Here is a 25,922-nt window from a genome sequence, read left to right as displayed (position 1 = left end):
CCTGTCTGATCCACCAGAACCGTGGGATTCAGCGGAACAGATGGGCTTAAATGGGATTCATGAATCCACGTATTCGGTAAGTTCTAAGAATTCGGAGAGTGCCATCTAGTGGAATTCAATGGTAAAAACAGGCGGAATCCCCACTGACTCAAGTGACTCAATTGACTCAAGTGACTCGGATCTGTTCACTGAGTGATTCAGAAGGATTCGGAATATTAATCGCTAGTGAGCAGTGCTTTATGCTTTCCATGTGGTTCACTGATCTCAGAGCTGTGACAGAACGAACCAGCTGTGCCAATTTGGCTCCGTCGCTCATTTGACGTCATTTCCTGTTTTGTATTTTACACGCGACGTCTTCCTCTGCGCTTCAGTCTCAAATAAACCTTTACTCCCTACACTTGTACACTTGGGGATGAAAAAAAAAATCGGAAACACAAAACAAACTAAATAATATTGTAATAACTATTAGCTTGTTACTGTTAGCAGTTTTTCCACGGTTTTTTTCATGTTCTGACCCACTGTTTAGTGAGGAAATATGGAACCAGTTGAGGAACTTAAAGCGCACTATGGAGTGATTTGGGACACAGCCCAGCGCGTATGAATGAAGGATCCTTCAGACTCACGTGTTAAATTTCTCCTTTATTTTATAGATTTCTGTCTTTTGTAAGATAAAGATCATGAACAATCTGATGAACTGTGGTTGTGTTTGTCACGGGGTGTTCCTCAGAGCATCAGCTCGGTTCAGTGTTCCTCACAGGAACATCAGTGACCTTCCCTTTACCTCAGGGAGGAGAGTTTACACTCCAGCACACACTCCACCTGCGAGATACGTGAGGAACCTGAGGAACATGTCCAGCAGACCTGGAGGTGCCATGAACGTGTTCAACAGAAATATGAAGAGAAAGCAGAAGACATGGGCAGCGACTTTACCCGACAGCGAGAAATATGACTACCTGAGAGATGAGGTCAACTTTATTTACCCTATTTACAACTCTATATACCTCATTTACTGTTTATTTACCATATTTACAGCTCTATATACCTCATTTACTGTTTATTTACCATATTTACAGCTCTATATACCTCATTTACTGTTTATTTACCATATTTACAGCTCTATATACCTCATTTACTGTTTATTTACCATATTTACAGCTCTATATACCTCATTTACTGTTTATTTACCATATTTACAGCTCTATATACCTCATTTACTGTTTATTTACCATATTTACAGCTCTATATACCTCATTTACTGTTTATTTACCATATTTACAGCTCTATATACCTCATTTACTGTTTATTTACCCCATTTACAGCTCTATATACCTCATTTACTGTTTATTTACCATATTTACAGCTCTATATACCTCATTTACTGTTTATTTACCATATTTACAGCTCTATATACCTCATTTACTGTTTATTTACCATATTTACAGCTCTATATACCTCATTTACTGTTTATTTACCATATTTACAGCTCTATATACCTCATTTACTGTTTATTTACCATATTTACAGCTCTATTTACCTCATTTACTGTTAATTTACCATATTTACAGCTCTATATACCTCATTTACTGTTTATTTACCATATTTACAGCTCTATATACCTCATTTACTGTTTATTTACCATATTTACAGCTCTATATACCTCATTTACTGTTTATTTACCCCATTTACAGCTCTATATACCTCATTTACTGTTTATTTACCATATTTACAGCTCTATATACCTCATTTACTGTTTATTTACCCCATTTACAGCTCTATATACCTCATTTACTGTTTATTTACCATATTTACAGCTCTATATACCTCATTTACTGTTTATTTACCCCATTTACAGCTCTATATACCTCATTTACTGTTTATTTACCATATTTACAGCTCTATATACCTCATTTACTGTTTATTTACCCCATTTACAGCTCTATATACCTCATTTACTGTTTATTTACCATATTTACAGCTCTATATACCTCATTTACTGTTTATTTACCGCATTTACAGCTCTATATACCTCATTTACTGTTTATTTACCGCATTTACAGCTCTATATACCTTATTTACTGTTTATTTACCGCATTTACAGCTCTATATACCTCATTTACTGTTTATTTACCGCATTTACAGCTCTATATACCTCATTTACTGTTTATTTACCGCATTTACAGCTCTATATACCTCATTTACTGTTTATTTACCGCATTTACAGCTCTATATACCTCATTTACTGTTTATTTACCGCATTTACAGCTCTATATACCTCATTTACTGTTTATTTACCATATTTACAACTCTATATACCTCATTTACAATTCTATATACCTCATTTACTGTTTATGTACCCCATTTACAGCTCTATATACCTCATTTACAGCTCTATTACCCTCATTTACTGTTTATTTACCTTGTTTACTGTTTATTTACCTAATTTACAGCTCTATATACCTCATTTACAATTCTATATACCTCATTTACTGTTTATGTACCCCATTTACAGCTCTATATACCTCATTTACAGCTCTATTACCCTCATTTACTGTTTATTTACCTTGTTTACTGTTTATTTACCTAATTTACAGCTCTATTTACCTCATTTATAGCTCTACCTCATTTACTGTTTGTTTACCTAATTTACAGCTCTATTTACCTTATTGACATCTATATTTGTCTAATCTACTGTTTATTTACTTTGTTTACAGCTTTATTTACCTCATTTACCGTTTTATTCACCCCATTTACAGCTTTATTTACATCATTTACTGTATATTTACCCTATTTACTGCTTTATTTATCTCATTTACTGTTTTTATCTCATTTACTGCTTTATTGCATGTGTCACTGACAACTATTTTTTTTTTCTTTCTTTATATGTTACAGGTTGGGAGCAGAGTCGCAGACAGAATTTATGACATTGCCCGGTATTTATTCTTTATTTCTAGTGGTTCGAATCATTTTATAAAAATAGTCTGTAATGTTTGAATAGTGTACAATATACTGTAAGAAAACTGATTTGCACTTTCATCATACACCAGATTTTAATTTCTCTTTTTTTCTGGTTTAAAAATGATCTCTCTATGGCATACTGATTGTAGTTTATTTATTTATATATTTACTTTGTTTATTTATTTATTTATTTTACTGAAAATAACAAAGAATGTGTAGCGTCAAAAGAACGCACAGAGTTCTTTCTTCTGCCATATCAGAATCACCTCATCTGGTGTGTTGAATAAAGATGGTGGCTGAACTTTCCAGGACTGGAATGGCTTTGTGAGATTTGACCCTCATCAGGGCCTGTGTGGTGTTTCTGCAGGACTTTCCCAATAGCATTAGACATGGGCTGCGGAAAAAGCCACATCGCTGAACACCTCAGCAAGGTACATGTTCTTCTCTGAAGTCAATCCTCTCTCTGTCAGTGAGACAAGATTTTATATAATAATTTGACTCCTTTCTCCTGCACAGGACATTGTAGAGCAGATGTTCCTTACAGACATCTCAGATGCTTTGTTGGTACGTAACTCTGTTTAGAACTAAAGTGAGGCTGTGTTACCAGAGGTCTTCTCTGTGCAAGTTCCAGAATAATAATTCCAGAATAATTTTGTCTTGGATAAATCTAGTATAACTTGATGAATAATAATTATTATTATTATAATGTTTGGCAAAGCATTATTGTATATTTTGGAATACATTTGACCAGGACATTTGATACCCTTAAAAGGTTTTGTCAAGAATTCTGTATGTAGAACAAATTTGCCTACCATGCTGGTTAATCTGGAGAATATTTGTCCATCATACTGGTCATCTAGAATATATTTGACCATTTTAGTGCACAATGTATATTAAATTCAGATAGGATATTACTGAATAATCTAGGATGCTTTTGTCAACAACAAAAAAGTAAATAATAATCTATACCAGACATGGGCAAACTACGGCCCGTTGGGTTTATTAATCCGGCCCGCTGAACGTGACTAAATTCTATTAAAATAGGTACGGGTGAACATTGTTCAATTTACCTTTCCCCTGTAATGCCCACGTTTCCCCTAAAGATGTCGCACTTCAGCTTAATTGACGTTGTTCGCGTGCAATACAGTACTCTCTTCTTCTCTTAAGAGAGCTTAATCTGATACTCTTTAAAAACTGCAACAGTTTCTGACAAACCCCTCGGATCTATCCTGAGAATTGAAACAACAAAACTTACTCCAGACTTTGATGAACTGGCAAAATAAGTTGTTCAACAACACTGTTCCTACTGAAACTAAACTTGAGTTTTTCTGCTGTGTTTATTGATGCACTGGCAACAAAAAAGATCAACAAAAAATGAAAAAATATATTTTTTGGATTATCCACTATGCTGGACAAATGTATCCAGATTTTTCTACATGCTTAATAAATATTCTCGAATATATCTACTACTCAAACAACAAAATATTCAATATCTTTATTCTAGATTATCCATCAAACTGGAGAGGTTCGATAATAACCTCTCCAGTTTGATGGATAATCTAGAATAAAGATATTGAATATTTTGTTGTTTGAGTCAGGAAAATCAGGAACTGAAAAACTGAGGAATCAGTACTGAAAAATAAGTGTCAAGTCTGTCCAGTGTCATGGATAATCTAAAAAAACTGGATATATACTGGATAATTGGAGGTAAATCTGACCAGTACAACCACATATCAATTTGTCAAGCTTTCCAGAATTGAAGGAAAATTATATGGTAAAATTTGTTTACTGTACTGGATAATATGGAGTAAAAATCTAATGTCTAATGCACCAAATAATCCAAAGTAGTTTTTTTTTTTTCTTCCCAGAATTCCTGATTAAAAATAGTAGATTTGCCCAGCATACTGAACAATGCAGATGAAATTTGTCTAGGATACGGAGTAATTTAGAATGCATTTTTTCCAACAACAAAAAAAAAAAGGATAATCTCAAGTAAAGTTGTTTTAAATTCTCTACTATGATGTGTAATCTAGAATAAATTTCTCCTATTGACTAGTCCAGATAATTTCTTCTGTATAATTTTATATATATATATATATATATATATATATATATATATATATATTTTATTTTTTTTTATTTTTTTTTGTATAATTGTAATAAATGTATCCATCATACTGGATAATTCAGAATAAATTTAGAATAATGTGTACTGATAAAACCCAATTCTCCTGGGCAATCTAGAATACATTTAGTCTCAATTCCTGGACCAAATTCCTTTCTTTAGTATGATTGATCATCTAGAATCAAAATAACGTGTTTATACAACATCTCCAGTATAGTATATGTTTGGTATAAGGAGGATATGTGTGTGTGTTGAAACCAGTGTGTGTATATTCCAGAGGCTGAAGAGGCAGAGTGAGATGCCTACACACTGTATGATGGCCGATGAGGAGTTCCTGCCGTTTCAGGAGAACACTTTTGATCTGGTGGTCAGCAGCCTCAGGTATCTCTCTAAACTGTGTTGTTGAGTTCCATCCCTTTTAAATCAAGCATCACTGCATATCTATGGAAACCAGGACCAAAGCATGTTCAATACACAATTCTTCAGTGTTTGATGGCAGTGTTTGATTCCTGTGCTCATCTTTTCTCTTCTTAGTCTGCACTGGATCAATGATCTTCCAGGAGCTTTGCGACAGGTACTGTATGATCTTCTCCCACTTTGATTATGAATACAGTCTCTTGATAATGAGTTAAAAGGAAAGCCTGGGTAAAGCTAGCAGAACCTTTATTCTGAAGACAACGTGGCTCTTCCATCTCTGTCTATCTTACAGCATTTGAAGAAACCTAGCAAACCAAAAAAATTTAAATGCAGCATTTCAAGAATGATTAGAGTCACATGACCCATTTAATTACCAAAAAAAGTAGTAATAGTCTTCGATTATCTGCAGCAGCAGCTCCAACTCTTCATCTCTCTATTTAAAAAAAAATCAGAGCTTTTCATCAACATGAAAAGAGAATTTAGGGTTCGGAGCTTAATTAACATTATTATTATTATTTTTTAGATGTTTCAGGCTCAAAAACTTCCGAATACACTGAGTTTTTAGTTCTATCGATCCGGGTTGATTCGAGCGTAGCTTTAGGCTCAAGGATGTCCATCAAGCGTGCTTATTAAAATACTGGGCCACTAGGAGGTGTAACTGTGTACAATACGATTCAGTGCGAAAGCTCGGATTTTCTCCTGCGCTACGTTTCCTGCGTTTTTTACGACAGTCATTTGAGTAACTAAATTGAATGAGTAAATAAATCTACCTTGTGTGTTTCTTAAATGCAGACATTTGTTAAAGTACACTGAAAACATTTAAATAAATTACATCTTTAGTAAATTAAATATTTTCTAAATGTAAAAAGCACACACACACACACACACACACACACACACACACACACACACACACACACACACGTACACATCTGTATTACCCAAATGGGGGTCTAAGAAATGTAAACTCAAATTGTATTTAATCAGTTAAATTTGTGCTAATTTAATCCGTTAATCAATTTATTCCATATATTAAAAAAGTGTATCGAATCAATTAGATATTTTTTTATTTTTTTTATTTAAACCAACATTTTTTTAACGATAATAATAAACTGCATTAATAAAAAAATGACAAGCAATTTTGCACCCAACTGCACCCAAATTGTACCGAACCGTGACGTAAAAACCGATGTACCCTGAATTTTGTGTATCGTTACACCCCTATAGGCCACACCCTCACAGTTTTTTTTTAACACATTTCAGCCTTTCTGTCTGTCTTTCTTTATTATATCTTGCTAAACCTCTGATGCAACAATAATCGAATGTTCATTCTAAAAATTCCTGCTCCTCCTGCAGGTCCATCGCGTGTTAAAGCCGGACGGCGTGTTTGTAGGGGCGATGGTGGGAGGCGAGACCCTGTACGAGTTGCGCTGTTCCCTGCAGCTCGCCGAGTTGGAAAGGGAGGGAGGATTCGCGCCGCACATTTCCCCCTACACCGCCGTCACCGACCTGGGCAACCTGCTGGGCCAAGCTGGCTTCAACATGCTCACTGTGGTCAGTGTGCAAGAATCCAGATCACAGATTCTCTGTTCTTTATGGCTTCGTTTATTGCGCTCACGTGACGCCTCCTTTTTTTGTCACGCATAGGATGTGGATGAGATCCAGGTTCACTACCCCGGCATGTTTGAAATCATGTCCGACTTACAAGGTGAGATGAGCCAGAAGTTTGTGGACACCTGACTATAAGATTTGAGCATTCCGTTCCACATTTAGTCTCCAGTCTGGGAAGATGTTTCTTCTGGAGATTTGAGAGATCCATTCAGACACAAGGGTGTTAATAAAGTCAGGCAGGTGAGGTGAGAAGGTCTGAGGTGCAGTAGGAGATCTTTCACACATTCCAACCCATGTAAAGCAGATCTTCATGGAGCAACAGGTTTGGGTCTCCAGGAAAAGGGAAAATTTCCTATACAATTGTGTACCTCCAAATTTGTGGTAACAAGTTTGGGGAAGAACCACATCTGGGTGGAAACATCAGGTGTCCCATACTTTTGTCCATATAGTGTAAGTACGTGGGTGTAGAAATAAATATATTAGTCAGAATCTCAGGCTAAACCAGGATTTTCCCTCTGCCTTGACCTGCTCACGGCCTTCTCGCTGATTTCTTGAGCTCCCTATCGAACCCATGCATGTTGTTAATAGAAGGTCAGCATAGCTATCTTGGAATCGGTCAGCTGATCAATCATGCTCTAGGTTGAGGTTTTGGCCCGCTGACCTTTCCGTTATTATATATACACTGATCAGCATAACATTATGACCACCTGCAGAATATTGTGTTGGTCCCCTTTTTTGCTGCCAAAACAGTCCTGACCTGTAGATCATTAACAGCATTAACCACTCATGAACCTGTCGCCTGTTCACCACTATTCCTTCCTTGGAGCACTTTTGATAGATACTGACCACTGGAGACCACCATCCTAGAAGAGCTGCAGCTTTGCGTCTAGACGTCACATTTTTCCTGCTTCTAGATGTAATGATCATATCGTTATGCCTGATCGCTGTATTTACACAGATTTGTTTTTATGATATTTACAGCATTTGGTAGATTCTTTATCCAGAGCAATTCGATCATTATTCAGGGTTTCCCAGGGGTCTTAAAAAAAGTATTAAATTCGCTGTTCTTAGTTGTAAATGATTTTAAACTGGTCTTAATTTTCCGATTTCTACGTAACGCCGTCTCGAACGCTCATTGAAATGCTCCTGCAGCACTTTTTTTGTTTGTTAGTATCTGTGGTTGTCGTCGTTCCTTCTTTCACTGGTCCAAATATAATTCACTGTATTGCAACTACAAATGAGACCAAAATGCAGCAGCCAATCAGCTTTCTGTAATCTGAGCGAATCTCTCGAATCGTACCACAGACGTAAAACATTTTATTTTTCGTTACATGGCTTGAAAATAAAAATGAATGGAGGCCAGTTGCTGACGTGTTTGCGTTTTTGTTGTAATAGAGGTCTTACATTTTACTCTTAATGGTCTTTAAAATCTCTTAAATATGACTTGGTGAAACCTGTGAAAACCCTGTTTATACACCTGAGCAGTTGAGGGTTAAGGGCCATGCCCAGGGGCCCAGGAGAGGGAGAAGTAGTGGTACTGATATTTGAACTCCGATCAAAAGACCAACGTCGTAACCTCTGAGTTCCAGGAAACAAATATAAAAGCGTAAATAAATCACTATGGTGTATTTAAATCATTTTGTCCTCCAATGAGCACCGAGAGTTAATAAACATCTGCACACCTCTGTTTCCGCCGTGTCTCAGGAATGGGCGAGAGTAACTGTGCGTGGAACAGGAAGCCGATGTTGCACAGAGACACCATTCTAGCAGCGGCTGCCATTTATAAAGGTGAGTAGGAGAACTTTCCCAACCAAAAAGCTGAGGCACATCTTTTGAGATGTTTTATTCCAAAATAAATCAAATGTTGAAAGTTGGTTTCTTTAGAGAAGTGATGGCAGAAATGTTATCGTGCATTTAGAGTTTCTTAAACCAAAGTTCTGAAAATACATTACTGGTATTATCATTACGGTTCCTCTGGAGCTGAAGATCTGGATATGCATTTTTGTTGAAACTCCTGACCGAAGCGAATCTGTTCTACGTCCTAGAGATGTACGGTAGTGAGGACGGATTCGTCCCAGCCACGTTCGACATCCTGTTTATGATCGGCTGGAAGCCTCACGAGTCACAGGTCTGCTGCTCAGTAATGTGTTCAGCTGTACATTTTAACGATCGCTACAAATATAAATGATCCGTATTTTTGTTTTTTTTAGGCGAAACCCGTGAAGAGAGGCTCGGCCACCGTTTCGTTCGCCGATTTGGCGAAAATCAGATCGCAGACCAGCATTAATACAAACAAATCCGACACGAGCTGACTTGTACCGAGCTCATTAATATTTGTACTGAAAAACTGCTTAATACATAAAAAAATGAAAAACCCACAAATGTCTAATTTTTTTATTGAATGTTAATGTACAGATAATCAGAACAATTCAGAAAAGACCTTCAGGTCTTCCATCATCATCATCATCATCAGTATCCTCCTCCTCCTGTGGAGGAGATAGTGTATTTCTTTCTTGTTTTAATCATCATGGATTAAGTAGTGAGTAAAGCTTAACGTTCATACTTTTACCCTCTAATTGAGCTTAATTGCCATCATATACATCATTTATTGGCTTTATATCTTTTAAAACTTTATTTTAGCTGTAATAGTTTTTAAGTTAAAAAAAAAAGGTCAATAATTTTACTTAGGACTTATTATTTATTCAAAAATGCTTGTTTTATGTTACGCCAACACATTTACAGTTATGTTCAAAATAATAGCAGTACAATGTGACTAACCAGAATAATCCAGGTTTTTAGTATATTTTTTATTGCTACGTGGCAAACAAGTTACCAGTAGGTGCAGTAGATTCTCAGAAAACAAACAAGACCCATCATTCATGATATGCACGCTCGTAAGGCTGTGCAATTGGGCAATTATTTGAAAGGGGTGTGTTCAAAAAAATAGCAGTGTGACATTCAATCACCGAGGTCATCAATTTTGTGAAAAAACAGGTGTGAATCAGGTGGCCCCTATTTAAGGATGAAGCCAGCACTTGTTGAACATGCATTTGAAAGCCTTAGGAAAATGGGTCGTTCAAGACATTGTTCAGAAGAACAGCGTACTTGGATTAAAAAGTTGATTGGAGAGGGGAAAACCTATAAAGAGGTGCAAAAAATTATAGGCTGTTCAGCTAAAATGATCTCCAATGCCTTAAAATGGGAGCAAAACCAGAGAGACGTGGAAGAAAACGGAAGACAACCATCAAAATGGATCGAAGAATCACCAGAATGGCAAAGGCTCAGCCATTGATCAGCTCCAGGATGATCAAAGACAGTCTGGAGTTACCTGTAAGTACTGTGACAGTTAGGAGACGTCTGTGTGAAGCTAATCTATTTTCAAGAATCCCCACAAAGTCCCCCTGTTAAAAAAAAAAAGGCATGTGCAGAAGAGGTTACAATTTGCCAAAGAACACATCAACTGGCCTAAAGAGAAATGGAGGAACATTTTGTGGACTGATGAGAGTAAAATTGTTCTTTTTGGGCCCAAGGGCCACAGACAGTTGCATTACTAGGTGGATGTCCTGCATCATTAATAAACAAGCTTCAGTTAGTTCAGAATGCCGCAGCAAGAGTTCTTACTAGGTCAAGAAAATACGATCATATAACCCCAATCTTATCGTCCCTACATTGGCTTCCTATTAAGTTTCGAATAGACTACAAACTACTGCTACTCACTTATAAAGCACTAAATGGTTTGGCTCCCATGTATCTATCCAGTCTCTTAACACGCTACAATCCGTCACGCTCCCTGAGATCTCAAAACTCTGGGCTTCTAGTAGTTCCTAGAATAGCAAAGTCCACTAAAGGCGGTAGAGCGTTTTCACATTTAGCTCCTAAACTCTGGAATAGTCTTCCTGACAGTGTTCGGGGTTCAGATACACTCTCCCAGTTTAAGTGTAGATTAAAAACATATCTTTTTAGCAAAGCCTACACATAACACACATCACACACATCACATCACAACCTTGTGCTCCAGAACATCTGATCACATGCACATTATCAACTTGTGCTGTTAATATCATGAAGAGCAGCTACGCTAATTCCTCTCCACTGCTTCTCTTTCTCTCCCCATCCCGAGGCATCCTGAGGTTTGGCCAGCTCCAGTCACGTCCCACCTCGTGAAGATTATGGACCTATGGATGATCATGGAGAAGTAGATGCCGAGTGTTTAAAGGCCCTGGCATGGAGAAGCTGATGCTGGATCTATGATGATCACAAATTGTTCTGTATTGTTGAAAGATTTATGACCAAACTTTTGATGTCACCCATATGAGGATGGGTTCCCCTTTGAGTCTGGTTCCTCTCAAGGTTTCTTCCTCATATCATCTAAGGGAGTTTTTCCTTGCCACTGTCGCCACGGCTTGCTCATCAGGGACAAACGCACACCATTCACCTTCACTGTTGTTTTCTGTAAAGCTGCTTTGAGACAATGTCTGTTGTAAAAAGCGCTATACAAATAAACTTGACTTGATTAGACTTGACAGTTTGTGAGACGACCCCCAAACTCTGAATTCAAGCCACACTACACAGTGAAGACAGTGAAGCATGGTGGTGCAAGCATCATGATATGGGCATGTTTCTCCTACTATGGTGTTGGGCCTATTTATCGCATACTAGGGATCATGGATCAGTTTGCATATGTCAAAATACTTGAAGAGGTCATGTTGCCTTATGCTGAAGAGGACATGCACTTGAAATGGTTGTTTCAACAAGACAATGACCCCAAACACACTAGTAAACGAGCAAAGTCTTGGTTCCAAACAAACAAAATTAATGTTATGGAGTGGCCAGCCCAATCCCCGGACCTTAATCCAATCGAGAACTTGTGGGGTGATATCAAAAATGCTGTTTCTGAAGCAAAACCAAGAAATGTAAATGAATTGTGGAATGTTGTTAAAGAATCATGGAGTGGAATAACAGCTGAGAGGTGCCACAAGTTGGTTGACTCCATGGCACACAGATGTGAAGCAGTTTTAAAAAACTGTGGTCATACAACTAAATATTAGTTTAGTGATTCACAGGATTGCTAAATCCTAGAAATAAAAATGTTTGTACAAAATAGTTTTGAGTTTGTACAGTCAACGGCATACACTGCTATTTTTTTTAACACACCCCTTTCAACTAATTGCCCAGTTGCACAGCCTGTACATAAACAAGCGTGCATATCATGAATGATGGGTCTTGTTTGTTTTCTGAGAATCTACTGCACCTACTGGTAACTTGTTTGCCACGTAGCAATAAAAAATATACTAAAAACCTGGATTATTCTGGTTAGTCACATTGTACTGCTATTATTTTGAACAATACTGTACATACAACCCAATAACGAATGATAAAGAGTCTGCAGTATCACGACACTCTTTCCAAACATTATTCAGTATGATGATTGTTTTGAAACTTTGTTCTGTACTTACGAATTTTTACTGTAAATTGTTCTGTAGTTTGAATAAATTTTTTTTGTTTTTGCATCGTAACTAACGTGTGCATGGTTTTGATTTTAATAGTAATCTGTATTTTAGTTTAAATCCTTTCTTATTTTAAGACAGAATTATATAATGATTTTTTAATTATAAGGAATTCTCTTGTTTAGTAGCTCTGGTTTCTAGATCTTTTCACACATAATTAAGAAGAGCAATTTGTTTAAAGACCCCGCAAACATCTCGAACCATCTAGAGACGTACCAGCGCCTTTTAGATCCCACTTCATGTGAAGTTTGGACACTGGACCTCTTTGACTGTTTAAAGGCTCTGGCATGGAGAAACTGGTGTTGGATCTATGATGATCACAAATGTTGAGCTGTTTCAGTACCTCCTGGTTCCATAACCACTGACTGTAAAAAGAACATTACTTATAATCTTACACTCTAGTGCTCATGTTAGTTCTCACTCTCCAGTGTTCTGTATTGTTTAAAGACTATAATCACACTCTTGATGTCACCTAATGAGGATGGGTTCCCTTTTGAGTCTGGTTCCTCTCAAGGTTTCTTCCTCATAACATCTAAGGTAGTTTTTCCTGGTTACAGTCGTCATGGCTGCTCATCAGGGATAAACACACACCGTTCACCTTCACTGTTAAATTCTGTAAAGCTGCTTTGAGACAATGTCTGTTGTGTTGTGTGTCTATAGAAAAAACTTGACAAAGAAAAAAAAACCTAAACAATTAAACTAGTTGTAATTCAATTAGAATAAATTGACTGTGTGGAAATCTTACCAATTGTAATTACATACTGCACGGCAGATCATTTCACTTGTTTCTAGTCTATTTTCTTAAATCATGCATTTAGTTCTTAAATTTAGATAGTTACATTATATCAAAGAGGAAGATCTCGATTGGCCTGCTATGGAGCTCTAAACCCTATTGAAGAGCTTTCAGGATGATTTAATTACGTTGACCAGGCCTCCTCACCTGAGGAGTCTCCACAATGAATCTCCACAAAATAATCTTGAGGAATCTAATAGTCAGGTGTCCACATACTTTTGGCCACACAGTCTCTATATATTAGGATTAAAAAATAATAAAAAAACATGAATTTGTTGATATTTTAATGAGTTTATTAATAAAGTAAATGAGGTTGTGTGAACGGAATTGTGAGAAATATCAGGGCGTTACGTTCGAGCGAGGGTCGGTGAGAACGTGGCGATGTGATACACAAATACATCATTTATTCAAAAAAACAAAACCCCATATGGAGAGAGAAGAACAGTTCAACTCATCCACCTGCAGCAGCTCCTTCACATCGGGTAGATACTCGTGCAGAGGAATCCCTGAAAGCACACACATGCACATATACACAGCTTTCACTGTAATGCACATTGGTTTCAGTGCTGTTACGCTTTTAGATTTGATAAAAACTTGGACTTTACCTTCTTGAATGAGTTTCTGGAGAATTTTAACAAAGATGCTGTCGCTCGCCGCCTCCAAAGGATCATCACTGCCATCTGAGGCTTCCCAACTGGAATACACACACCAATACTGATCAATAAACACCAATACATACCAGTACACATTAATACTGTTCAATACATACCAATACTGTTCAATACATACCAGTACATACCAATACTGAACAATAAACACCAATACATACCAGTATATACCAATACACATTAATACTGTTCAATACATACCAGTATATACCAATACACATTAATACACACCAATACATACCAGTATATACCAGTAACGAGCAATAAACACCAATACATACCAGTATATACCAATACACATTAATAAACACCAATGCATACCAGTATATACCAATACACAGTAATAAACACCAATACATACCAGTATATACCAATAACGAGCAATAAACACCAATACATACCAGTATATACCAATACTGAGCAATACACACCGTTACTGACCAAAACACAGCAATACTGACTAATACATACCAGTATTTTTATTGCTATGGAAACGATGATATCCAGCATATACTCATGCTCACACATATGTGTGTGTGTGTGTGTGTGTGTGTGTGTGTGTGTGTGTGTGTGTCTTGTACACTCTGGAAGTCCTGCACGTGGATGTGGTGCAGCCAGCTCAGGTGCTCATGGGCCTGCAGGAAGCTGGCGAGCTGCTGGTGCTGAGCGATGGGCTGAGACAGCAGCTTCCCTCTCTTCCCCTTCTCCATGTACCAGCGGAACAGGAAGTCGGCGAAATTCTACAGAAAACATAAACACGGGACACTGATCAAACACCTTGACACTCTGGAACCCAGCTCTAGAACCCTGTTCTGTTCAGGGTGCAACCATGCATTCTTACTGACTTTCAAATAAACTAGGTGATGTATGTAATGGAAAGAGAAGGATAATGTGATACAGTGTGTGTGTGTGTGTGTGTGTGTGTGTGTGTGTGTGTGTGTGTGTGTGTGTGTGTGTGTGTGTGTGTGTGTGTGTGTGTGTAACTGGGTGTGACATGGATAGGAGGTCTTACAGGATGTATAAGGGGGTGTTACAGGGTGTATTATGATGTAACAGGTTGTCCAGGGGTGGGAATGTGTGTGTGTGTGTGTAACTGGGTGTGACATGGATAGGAGGTCTTACAGGATGTATAAGGGGGTGTTACAGGGTGTATTAGGATGTAACAGGTTGTCACAGGTGTGGGAATGCATGTGTGTGTGTGTGTGTGTGTGTGTGTGTGTGTGTGTGTGTGTGTGTGTGTGTGTGTGTGTGTGTGTGTGTAACTGGCTGTGACATGGTGAGGAGGTCTTACAGGATGTATAAGGGGGTGTTACAGGGTGTATTAGGATGTAACAGGTTGTCACAGGTGTGGGAATGCATGTGTGTGTGTGTGTGTGTGTCTGTAACTGGGTGTGACATGGTGAGGAGGTCTTACAGGATGTATAAGGGGTGTTACAGGGTGTATTAGGATGTAACAGGTTGTCACAGGTGTGGGAATGCATGTGTGTGTGTGTGTGTGTCTGTAACTGGGTGTGACATGGTAAGGAGGTCTTACAGGATGTATAAGGGGTGTTACAGGGTGTATTAGGATGTAACAGGTTGTCACAGGGGTGTGTGTGTGTGTGTGTGTGTGTAACTGGGTGTGACATGGTGAGGAGGTCTTACAGGATGTATAAGGGGTGTTACAGGGTGTATTAGGATGTAACAGGTTGTCACAGGTGTGGGAATGCATGTGTGTGTGTGTATGTGTCTGTAACTGGGTGTGACATGGTGAGGAGGTCTTACAGGATGTATAAGGGGGTGTTACAGGGTGTATTAGGATGTATTAGGATGTAACAGGTTGTCACAGGGGGAAGTGTGTGTAATGTTGCTCTGACAGGGGCGGTGGAGTGGTGGGGTGTTGGGGTCGCATGTTACCTGGTCAGCAAATTTAGTCATGTAGTGCTGTAGGCGAGTCTGGTTGTCCGTCTGCTCGCACATCTGCACCAGGATGTCAAAATCACAATATTTCTCAGCCAACGCTGCCACCCACTGATACTGACCCAGCTCAACTAATATCACACACACAAACATGAATCAGAGAGGACCAGAGCCAGAGACTTAGAAAAAGACGTTTCACTGCAGTGACATTAAAGCCTTGTTAATATTTCAATAAAACATATTTCAGTGTGAATTTTACGTAGCCGACGAGCAGCGAGTCCAACAGCGCCACCAGCTGCTCGCTCATGGAATTCTCTCATTAGATTCATGAAGTTGTCATCAGGAATGGGTTTTATTCAAAATGTCCTTCTGAATATGTACCTTGTTATCTATGCAGGTGTTTATATGAAGATACAGAATATATATTTTTCCACATGTAAAATGTCTGTCTTTTTTGGAAAACATTGCAGGACTGAATGGTTGAGAAGCGTGTGGTTGCTGATAGTTTCATCCAAACCTTACTGGAGGTGAAGTAAGAGATAGACAAAGAGTGCTCTGTTTAGTATGATTTGATTACTAAAATGACATTGTTAGCAAAATACTTTATACATAATTGTCAATATTTTAAGTGTCCTTCCTTGTTTATTGTTTTTAAAAATCATCTAAAATATTTCTCAGATGCCCTTAGAATAATAATATCCAAAGGCAATAAACCTGTTTAATTTGTTTGTATTATATAATTTGTTGTGATTATATATATTTTTTATATTCTGTTATTTTCTTTTCGTTCCTGTTTCTTTTTTATATTTGATTGTTTCTCTGAATATTTTATATATATATATATATATATATATATAAAATATTTAGAAATATATACATACACACATACATACACACATTATATACTATTTTTGTTCTACTGCAATTTGACCATTGCTATTTACTGTATATTTTATAATGGTGTCTGTCATATTTGTAATTGTGTAATTTGATATTTTTTATATCTGTTCATTTGAAGCCTGTTTTGCTTACCTACCCATCCAGCTGCCCAAATAATTACCTACCTACCCATCCACCCACCTACCTACATACTTACCTACCAACAAGTTTACCTACCCATCCAGCTGCCCAAATAAATAAGTACCCACCTCCCAACCAGCTGCACAACTAATTACCCATCTACCCACCTACCAACACTGTTACGTACCCAACCAGCTGCCCAAATAATCACCTACCAACATGCTCTCCTACTCATTCAGCTGCCCAAATAATTACCTACCTACCCACCTACCAACATGCTTACCTATCCAACAAGGTCATTAATACAAACCCATAATTCACCTTACAGCCAGAACTACTTTCACTGCCTACACTGTAGTATGATCCCTGGCAAGGATATTAACTACAGCAATGTTCGACAAACCCATCACGTGCACCTCATCAGGAATCAGCACTTCCTGTCTGTATCATCCATTAAAGAACCATTAATACCCACCAAACACTTTGTTCTGGATACTCATCTTCAAATATTTTCGTACGTACAGTGAGGGATTTTGATTCAAGACGCAGATCATGACATCACGACAACAGCAGAAGGTTTTAAGAGAAACTGAACGAATTTTCAGGTTCGACTGGTCAATAAGCAGATCCTCTTGACCCTTCAGATGCTTCGATAAGAACTTGTGATTAACTGAGAATAATATTTTGATTGTAAACTTTCACTGAATTTAAAACAAAACCAATTAAAAACAGGAAAAGTCTTTCCTTGGAGTTCGACCCGAGAGCATCCTGTCTTCTGACAAAAGTTTGTTAAACACCATTGGTGGCACAAAAACTGCTATTAAAAATATGTCTGCAACCAATCAGAGGAGCACAGGGAGATCAGGAGAGACCAACATTACTTCTTAGTATGGGATGAACATGTTTGGTGTATATAAAAAAATATCGCTTTATTTAGCTTGGGGCTGCGAATAAAAATAAAACACAAACTCAGGTGAAGTTAATGGTGGCTGATGAAGTAAAATCTGCTGAGATATGCACTTAATGACCCATCTGACCATCACACCACAAACGTGGCTCTTACTCGAACCATGTTGCTACACGCAAACAGAGCTCCATGTAAAAGTGCATGAGTGTCCAGGACAGCACATGACCTTGAACAAGAGCTTCCTAAAACACCATCAGTGCCTGATCTCAGTATCTGAACACACATCCCTCAAAGAGTGGCACCAAGAGGGAATGAATCTTGAATGAGACGTTTAACAGAAAACACATGGATGTGATGGTCAGAGGGGTAAAAGGCATGAATATAGGAAACAAGATGAACAGAATGCCAGTCTCTCTGCATAAGAAATTATCTACGAACGAGAAGCTCATGCTGTTCCAATGATTTATAAAAAAATAAAATAAAATTAAATTAAAAAAAACAGGCGTAGTCATGCAATGCTCCTGTACATATTTAAATGGTTGTATTGAGGCAAAAAAACAACAAAATCATCTGTACAATAAATAATCAAGACACGGAAGTATTTTTTTTTTTTTTTTTTTGTAAAAATATCCAACTTTATGTTCCCGAAGTACTAAGACAGTGTTATAAACGACAGGACGATATGAACAAACCCTTCATCGACGTTGGCGAGATCTGCTTCGGATCATTTGTAAGAACCGGAAACCCGGCACAGGGCCACATCCCTCCCCATAAACACGCAAACAAAAATAAAGCGTAAAAAAAAAAAGCAGGCAAAAGTGAAAGACACACGATTTAAAGAAAGGAGGAGAAAAAATAAAAAAACAGCAGCTTTCAGTTCTGAATGTCAACCATCACATTCAATTGCTGTGCCAGTCCGGATCAAACCATTCCCTCGTTCTGTGGGTCACTCCTCTTCCTTCCATCACTTCATTAATGAATCCGTTTCACAAACTAACAAACGAACCAGAAGAGGTGAACAGAGGCGGGGCTTAAATCGTCTATGAATACAAACTTTTGAGGGGGAAAAAAAATAAACGAACACAGCTGATGAACATTGGAGTAATTACAGTGCATCAGTTCTCTCCTTACAAAAACACACACTTCAAAACAAAAAAGAAATCTTGAATGGGACGTGGGTGGAAGAAGGCGATCTTTTTTTTTGAAATTTACATTCCTTGACCATCTTCATCCTACTGCAATCTCTCTGTATGTACACACAAACACACGCTTTTATTCACGTTTCGGGTCTTTCCTGTGTCCAAAGGGGGGGAAAAAAAAACAAAACAAAAACAAATCTAACACATGGCAGCGTACAGGAGGCTCAGTCGCACATTTCCTCGGGAAGTTCGTGGGGATTGAGGATTCCCGGCACGGACATCTGGAGTTTGTGTTTCTCCTCCTGAGCCTGACGTAGCGACAGCTCTCGCTCCTCTAGGAACAGATCGCTCGTGTCCTCGCCGGCAAACTCCTACACACACGCACACAAAGAACTTCGTTAAAAAAAAAAAACAACCAAACAACCAAAACTACTATAAAATACTCTTCACAAAGAGAGAGAAAGCAAGTAAAGAGCAACGAGGTCTAACGTACACAATTTATTTACCAATATAGTTACTTTTTTGGCCTTTCTAATGATAAACGATTATTGCATCAAATACCTGGTGTGGATAATTAAATGAATTAGAAGTAATTAATTAGAATTGTACATTTAGGAAATTTGGTAGATCCAAAGCAAATGACATTTAATACAGCAGCTATGGAGTTAAGGGCCTTGCTCAGGGGCCCATAGGAGTGGCAGCTTTGTGTGGCTGTGTTTTGAACATACGACCTTCGGCCGAGTCCAATGACATCTTCATTGTACGCAGAGGTGGCAAAAGTACACACATCCTTCACTAACGCAGAAGTACAGATACTCATGTTTTAAAAGAATCCATTGTACCAGTTGAATTTCTGACTAAACTTTTCTTTCTCTCCAGGGATCGGAGGCTTAGTTTGAGAACATGCGACTGTAACCCATTTCATTTTCAACCTTTGAAGCTTTCTGGCACTACAGAAGGGGGTGATGCTGCCAGACTTGGCTAAAAATTAAAGTCGGAATTGGGCTTTCATGGTGTTCACCAGTCCAGAGCGCCCCCAAGTGGGTGGTGCGTCAGTAGTAATGGTCCTCATTGTGAGCTTCGTAACTAGTCTACGTCTGTGGTGTGTGAGATACAGGAAATAAATGCTGCGCAATGACAGGAAACAGATGGGCTGATAACGACTGGCTGATCTCTCAGTAAAACCAGCCTTTGCGATGTAGGAGACCCTGAGACCCCGTTCACACCTGGCGTTAAATGTGTTGGAAATTCATGCCGAGTGATGAAATCAGATGGAAATACATACAAAGTCAAGGTTTGGTCAATTTGGTTTTGAGAAAATAAAAACATTCTCTTGAGTTGATCTACCTCCATTATGTCTACTTTATTGTGTTACTAATTGTAAGGCCAGAACTTTAACAACCCATCGACCTTGCTGTGACCTTGTTGGGTAAATTGTAAAAAATGTGAAAATAATTACCTGTAAACAAACTCTGATCGCAAAATCAAGAGAGTGCTACTTACACAAATATTTCCTATGTTTCTGTGCATTGATTAAAGTAATATAAACTGTGTGGCAAAAGTATTGGGACACCCGAGTTGTCCAGCCGCAAACGTTTTTTTCCCCGAACTGTTACCACAAACTTGAAGCCATGCAAAATTACAGGACGTCTTTGAATTGCGGCAGCACAAAACCTGAAAGATCTCCTGAAGACCCTTGTGGCTGAATGAAATCTCACAAATATTTAGTGGAACATCTTCCCAGAAGAGTGGAGCTTATTATAAGAGCAAATGGAGACTAAATGTGGAATGAGATATTCCAGAAGGTGCACATAAAGAACTTATGTTCAGGTGTCCACAAGCATGAATATTAAAATGTAAATGTTTCAGATCAGCTGTTGCTGATGATATTTACAGCAAATTATTATATAAAAAAAAGCTTCCTATCTGCATCATGCTGTACCATAACCACGTATTTCTGTACAACAGGAAACCAAATCACACGATCAATACATGAATACAAAAAAATCATTTATCCTGAACGTGTCAAAAACGTGTGCATCTAATCTACAATCTAATATGAATAGAATGCAAATTCCACCCTCAATGAGCTCCAAGTGTGCGGGGCCTGGTGGCGTGAAACAGACATACCTTTATTTGCACCAGGAAGTCCCGGAGGTGCTCTTTGAAAGCAGGAATGTCCTGATTCAGGCTGAACAGACCGGTTACAAACACTTTCACCTGTGCACTGGAACAGAAAACCGCACCGTTAAAGACCACACCCTATAACAACTGATACACAGCTGGAAAACTTTATAGGACATGAATAAATAAACCCATAATAAAGAGTAAACCTCAGTTGTATAAAACAGGGGTGGACACGTACGTATAGTGAACCGTTTCGGTACAGGACTCTTGATCCGGTACACACGTGCACAGCATTTAATCCTTTTTAAACTCGGAGTTATCTCGGGAACTTAAGTGGCAGAGGGCAAGTTTGTTTAGTCTCCGCCTTGCACTATGAGCACAATTAGTTTTTTTATTAAACTTGAAAAATAAAAAAACAGGGACGCAGTTAGCGCAGTGTCACTGCAGCCACACAATCCGTACTGGAAATATGATTTGTAGTGCGCTGTTTCGCACTTGCGTGAAATCACTGCCACTTGGTCACTAATACTGGCGATATGGATCTGTCCAGCTTCAAGAATTCCTCTTAAACATAAGAAAATCCTGAAAATTCAAGGGACTAAATGAATAAAGGATGGAAGGAACGAAGACATTCAAGCGCACTTTAACAAATAAGTAGAAAAGTTAAGTAGATCATATCTTTAGAAAATTATTTTCCTATTTTTCCAATTTATTTAAATCAGTCAATTTAATCAAAATAATAAAAGTGTATTGCATTAATTTGATTTATCCCATTTTATTTTTTATAAAATTATAAAAATAAGCCTATCAAAATTAAAGCGTTTATGATGCGTTATCGCAAATTCATTTAACTGATTTTATTAACGCGTGATTAATGCAGCGTGCAATTCAGTTTGACCGCATTTATAAAAATAAATATGAATATATGAATATAATAGAGGTGAAAATAAAACCTTGAACGCAACACACATTTATTTAGGACATGAATAAATGTGAAAATGTTTATACACCAGAAAACGATGTGCTTTTGTGGAAAAAAAAAAAAACAGACAGGGGGCGCTCTCTACCACCTCAGTCATCCCTCTTCAAAAGCAAAGAAAACATCTAAGTGAATATTTGCCTCACAGACATAATAAATATATAAATAGAAAACTTGAAATGTCTACTTTTAAATAAACCACATTTTAAAAAAATATTCTGAAATCTGTATGAAAGTTAGTAGCGGTACAGTTTCTCCGGTATCACCTCGTTAACCGCCCGTGTGGAAACATAGCAAAAGATCCGTTTGGTGTCCTGATGATTTACGTGATATAAAAAGCCATAATAGATGAGAAGAGTATGGTACATTAGTTCGGTTTTACCAATAATAAACATACATTTACATATTTGTCCACACCCATGTTGATTAGAGTATTTAAAAGTATTAACTTAAGGTACATTTAGAACATTTCTTCCCCTTAACCGTACCGAAACTGAACTGTACGTATTTTTGCGTAGCTTCACACCCCGAATATAAAAGCATATTGAATTAAAGATTGTATAAAAAGCTATTATTACTAGGATATTGTTATGTTCAAATTGTTGTTTGTTATCTTACTCTTGTAGGTGCGGGAAGGCAGTTTTCAACAGGTTGGCCACATATTCCTGTACGTAGACCTGGTTGTTCACGGGTGCGCTTGTGTTCAGGGTTATACTGATCTTCCCCTCCTCGACTAGGTTGAACATGTAGGCCAGGATGGAGGCGTGCATCGTCAAACCTGGAGGAGAAAAACACCTGGACTGAAAGATGTGTGATGATTCGGACCTACAGTTTAACATCTCTGGCATTTGGCATACGCTCTTTTCCACAGCGCTAATGATCTGAGCAGTTGCGGGCTAAGAGCCTTGCTCAAGGGCCCATCATTTAGCTGCTGTGGTGGTGCTGGGATTTAAACTCGTCAACAGATCAATCCGAGGTCCAGCATCCTAACAGAGCACAGAGGCACAGGCTCAGTCCTGTCACTCACCTGCCGTGTGGGACGTATCCGTGACGACAGAGAAGATGTGCTGCAGGATGTCGCAGAAATACGTCTGATAGAAGCTCTGAGCTGCAGCTTCCTCCTGAGCCACGTTCTGCAGCATCGTGTACAGGATCTGGAGACCTGATGGGGAGATGGTGGAATAGAGTGCGTATGCATCAGCATATATCTTTTAAGAAGGTGTTGTTTTTTTTTTTCCTCAAGTTTATATACAATATAGAGAACTCTTTGAGAAACCACTTTCTCAGTAATTTTAAAGAAGCTGCTCCAACGGAAAGAAAAACCCACTGGTTATACTACTGAGCCCCCCCCCTTAATTCACACGATCACAGATCTTGCGAGGACCTTGTGGAACATCTGATGACCCAGACACTCACCCGTGTCAGCGACATTCCTCATGGTGTGTTTAAAAGCCCAGATGATGGAGTCCAGGACCAGTTTGAACTGGGCCGCAGGGATGGCCAGAAAAGCAGGGAAGCAGTGCGAGTTGACCGCCTGCAGCAGGTAGAAGAAGTTGGTCCTGTGCTCTGGGAACTCCTCAAAGTCCTGGACAAGAGACACAAAAAGGTTACACTTAATATTCCAGGACCATATACCTTATCTACAAAACTTGTGGTCATTTTTAGAAAGAAAATTTTATCAGATCCCTATAAAAGGTTCTCCACCTTGTTGATCATGTTTAGGGTGCACTCGAAAACGGCGTCGAAAATCTTGGGGATTTCCGCGGTAATGTGGGCCGCGAGCTTGTTGACGATGGTTGCCATGGTGCTGAGCACTTCGGGTTCGCGAGCAGCAGGGACGTTCCTCTGATAGTCGATCAGTACGGCCTCGAGCAGAGGGGGAACGAAGTTCTCTCCGACCTAGAAACACGTGTGAGAAATGGGGGTCAAACCAACGTCAATCTGTAAATCACACATTTTTCGGACTCCAAAAATGGAAACTGCTGTTCACAAACTAATAATAAACAAACGACAAGCGCCGTACCGAAATCGAACCGCTAGTGTTTTGTGTACTGATACACCCCTATTTATCACTGATGTATTTTATCACATCTTGAGTCTCATACCATCTGGGGATCGTTGGAACGGCTGACCCAGCCGGAGATGAGCTTCAGAGTTTCTCTCTTTACTGTGCGCATGCTCCGGATTAGAGGCTGCTTGGTCACCATCTCACCTGCAGGGGGAAAGTCAGAATAAAAAAAGAGATACATAGGAGATAATTGGTCCACTTTAAACAGTGTCTATAACAGTTGGAAAACGTTATTAAATATTTAATATCTGTTGCTCACCGTTGGTCTGAATTGCAGACGAGATGTTCTCACTCAGACACTTGTAAACGTTAAGCATGTCTAAATAGATTCGTCCTAACTGCACCACAAACGGGTGACCCACGGCCTTACACGCCCTCACGTTGGTCTTCAGGATGCTGCCGAGCTGACGCACGGTCTCTGGGTCCTTCAGGATGTCAACGTTCTGACAGAAGACAAAAAGAACCAAATCCAGCCATTATAAAGGTGATCAAATTAGGATACGTTACTTTCCACATTAAAGCAATGACTGAGATGTTCCTGGACTCACCTTGGTGGCCTGCTGGATGATGCTATCCCACACCTGGTTGGGGAGCAGCATGTACTTCTCGATCAGGTGCTCCTGCACTGCTTGGTCCGTCTGAGCACCGATCATGTAGCCTACGGCTTCGTAGAACGTATGCACCTGGAGAAAGAAAGAGTAGAAGGATTTTAGAGTTGGTCAGGTGAACTTTTTGGGGTAATTTTGTGACGCTGCGCACAGACCTGTTGCGGCTGCAGGTCGCAGATGATGGTGTTGATGTTGTTGAGGATCTCGTCGATGAATGGCATGACCTCCCCGACTTGCACCTGAACAAAGTGCCTCCTGCATTTCTGAGCGATCTTGATGAAGGTATCGCACGCCATGTCCTGCACGCCGTCGTGAGTCTCTGTGGGACAAAGGCAAAACGTCTGGTTATGCCGTTTTTATGGCCGTAAAAAGCGGCGTGTGAGGAGGTGCGCTCACTTACCGTGCATGAACTCGAAAAGCTTGTTGACCACCGTCTTGAGGAACTTCCAGTGGGCACGGAGGAACCGTGGGTACTGCCCTACAATGTACATGATGTTGGAGGCAATGATGGCCTTGTTGTCTTTCCCTCTTTTCTGCTCGCACAGGCCCAGCAGATCCTGAAGGACACACACACACACACAGGTAAACAAAACTACCGATCCAAAAAAAAAAAAAAATTATCCAAACAAACAAAAAAAAACGCTAGTGTGTTAAAAGTCACCTTAATGACTGTGACCAGAAAGCGCTTCTCGTCTTCCTCGTGCATGGCTCCACTGATGGATCCGATGGCCCAGCACAGCGTGTTTAGGTTCCTCCACGACCACTCGGTCCCGTTTACCTGGTTATGAAGCTTCTCGGTCATGATTCGCTCAGTATCAGCATAGTCCAAATGGGTCAGGTACACTACAATGAGAAACGTCAGACACTTCAGAGTCACGTTTTGAAACATCGGAACGTTCAGAAACTGAAAAGCAAAGTAACGCTGCTGTTTACCCACGTGGAAGTCCACACAGAGCGAGTGAGGAGAGTGTCAGAGTGCCAGCGTAACCGCCAAAACAGGAGCAGGTGGTTTCAATAGAAGAGCCTGCACTCTATATGATGTTCCTCTGGTTCTTACGCAGTTGCAAGCATCACCAATGCAAATGCGCCTTTGTGAGAG

At 39.0% G+C, this 25,922-nt stretch overlaps 2 protein-coding genes and 1 long non-coding RNA gene across 4 annotated transcripts in view; 1 reads left to right on the top strand and 2 right to left on the bottom strand.

Moving 5' to 3' along the window:
- The first annotated feature begins 236 nt into the window (after positions 1–236).
- ndufaf5 (NADH:ubiquinone oxidoreductase complex assembly factor 5) lies at positions 237–13,300 on the top strand. The gene is made up of 12 exons (XM_083522837.1): positions 237–965; positions 2,890–2,930; positions 3,323–3,386; positions 3,472–3,519; positions 5,358–5,461; positions 5,615–5,654; positions 6,854–7,051; positions 7,145–7,205; positions 8,813–8,896; positions 9,154–9,236; positions 9,319–9,608; positions 12,592–13,300. The coding sequence occupies exons 1-11, from the start codon at positions 678–680 to the stop codon at positions 9,418–9,420; spliced, it is 1,113 nt and encodes a 370-aa protein (XP_083378963.1). The 5' UTR covers positions 237–677; the 3' UTR covers positions 9,421–9,608; positions 12,592–13,300.
- Positions 7,765–8,863, bottom strand: LOC310716078. The gene is made up of 2 exons (XR_014530483.1): positions 8,766–8,863; positions 7,765–8,726 (listed from the first exon to the last, which is right to left on the bottom strand). It is a non-coding gene; the product is annotated as an uncharacterized lncRNA (long non-coding RNA).
- Positions 13,301–18,418: 5,118 nt separating the features above from the next.
- xpo1a (exportin 1 a) overlaps positions 18,419–25,922 on the bottom strand; it is a 16,959-nt gene continuing 9,455 nt past the window's right edge. For both annotated transcript variants that reach the window (XM_083521680.1, XM_083521679.1), the window contains 12 exons: positions 25,485–25,666; positions 25,224–25,380; positions 24,979–25,142; positions 24,764–24,898; positions 24,475–24,658; positions 24,253–24,359; positions 23,852–24,046; positions 23,564–23,732; positions 23,175–23,309; positions 22,766–22,925; positions 21,172–21,268; positions 18,419–19,412 (listed from right to left, as the gene is read on the bottom strand). In XM_083521680.1, the coding sequence (XP_083377806.1) occupies positions 19,266–19,412; positions 21,172–21,268; positions 22,766–22,925; positions 23,175–23,309; positions 23,564–23,732; positions 23,852–24,046; positions 24,253–24,359; positions 24,475–24,658; positions 24,764–24,898; positions 24,979–25,142; positions 25,224–25,380; positions 25,485–25,666 (1,832 nt within the window). In that variant the 3' untranslated portion in view covers positions 18,419–19,265. The remainder of the gene's footprint in view (positions 19,413–21,171; positions 21,269–22,765; positions 22,926–23,174; positions 23,310–23,563; positions 23,733–23,851; positions 24,047–24,252; positions 24,360–24,474; positions 24,659–24,763; positions 24,899–24,978; positions 25,143–25,223; positions 25,381–25,484; positions 25,667–25,922) is intronic.

The sequence above is a fragment of the Silurus aristotelis genome (assembly GCF_946808225.1).
Source record: "Silurus aristotelis genome assembly, chromosome: 20".
Lineage (NCBI taxonomy): Eukaryota > Metazoa > Chordata > Actinopteri > Siluriformes > Siluridae > Silurus > Silurus aristotelis.
The sequence above is the reverse complement of the archived record's forward strand: the minus strand, read 5'-3'. Positions and strand labels throughout refer to the sequence as shown.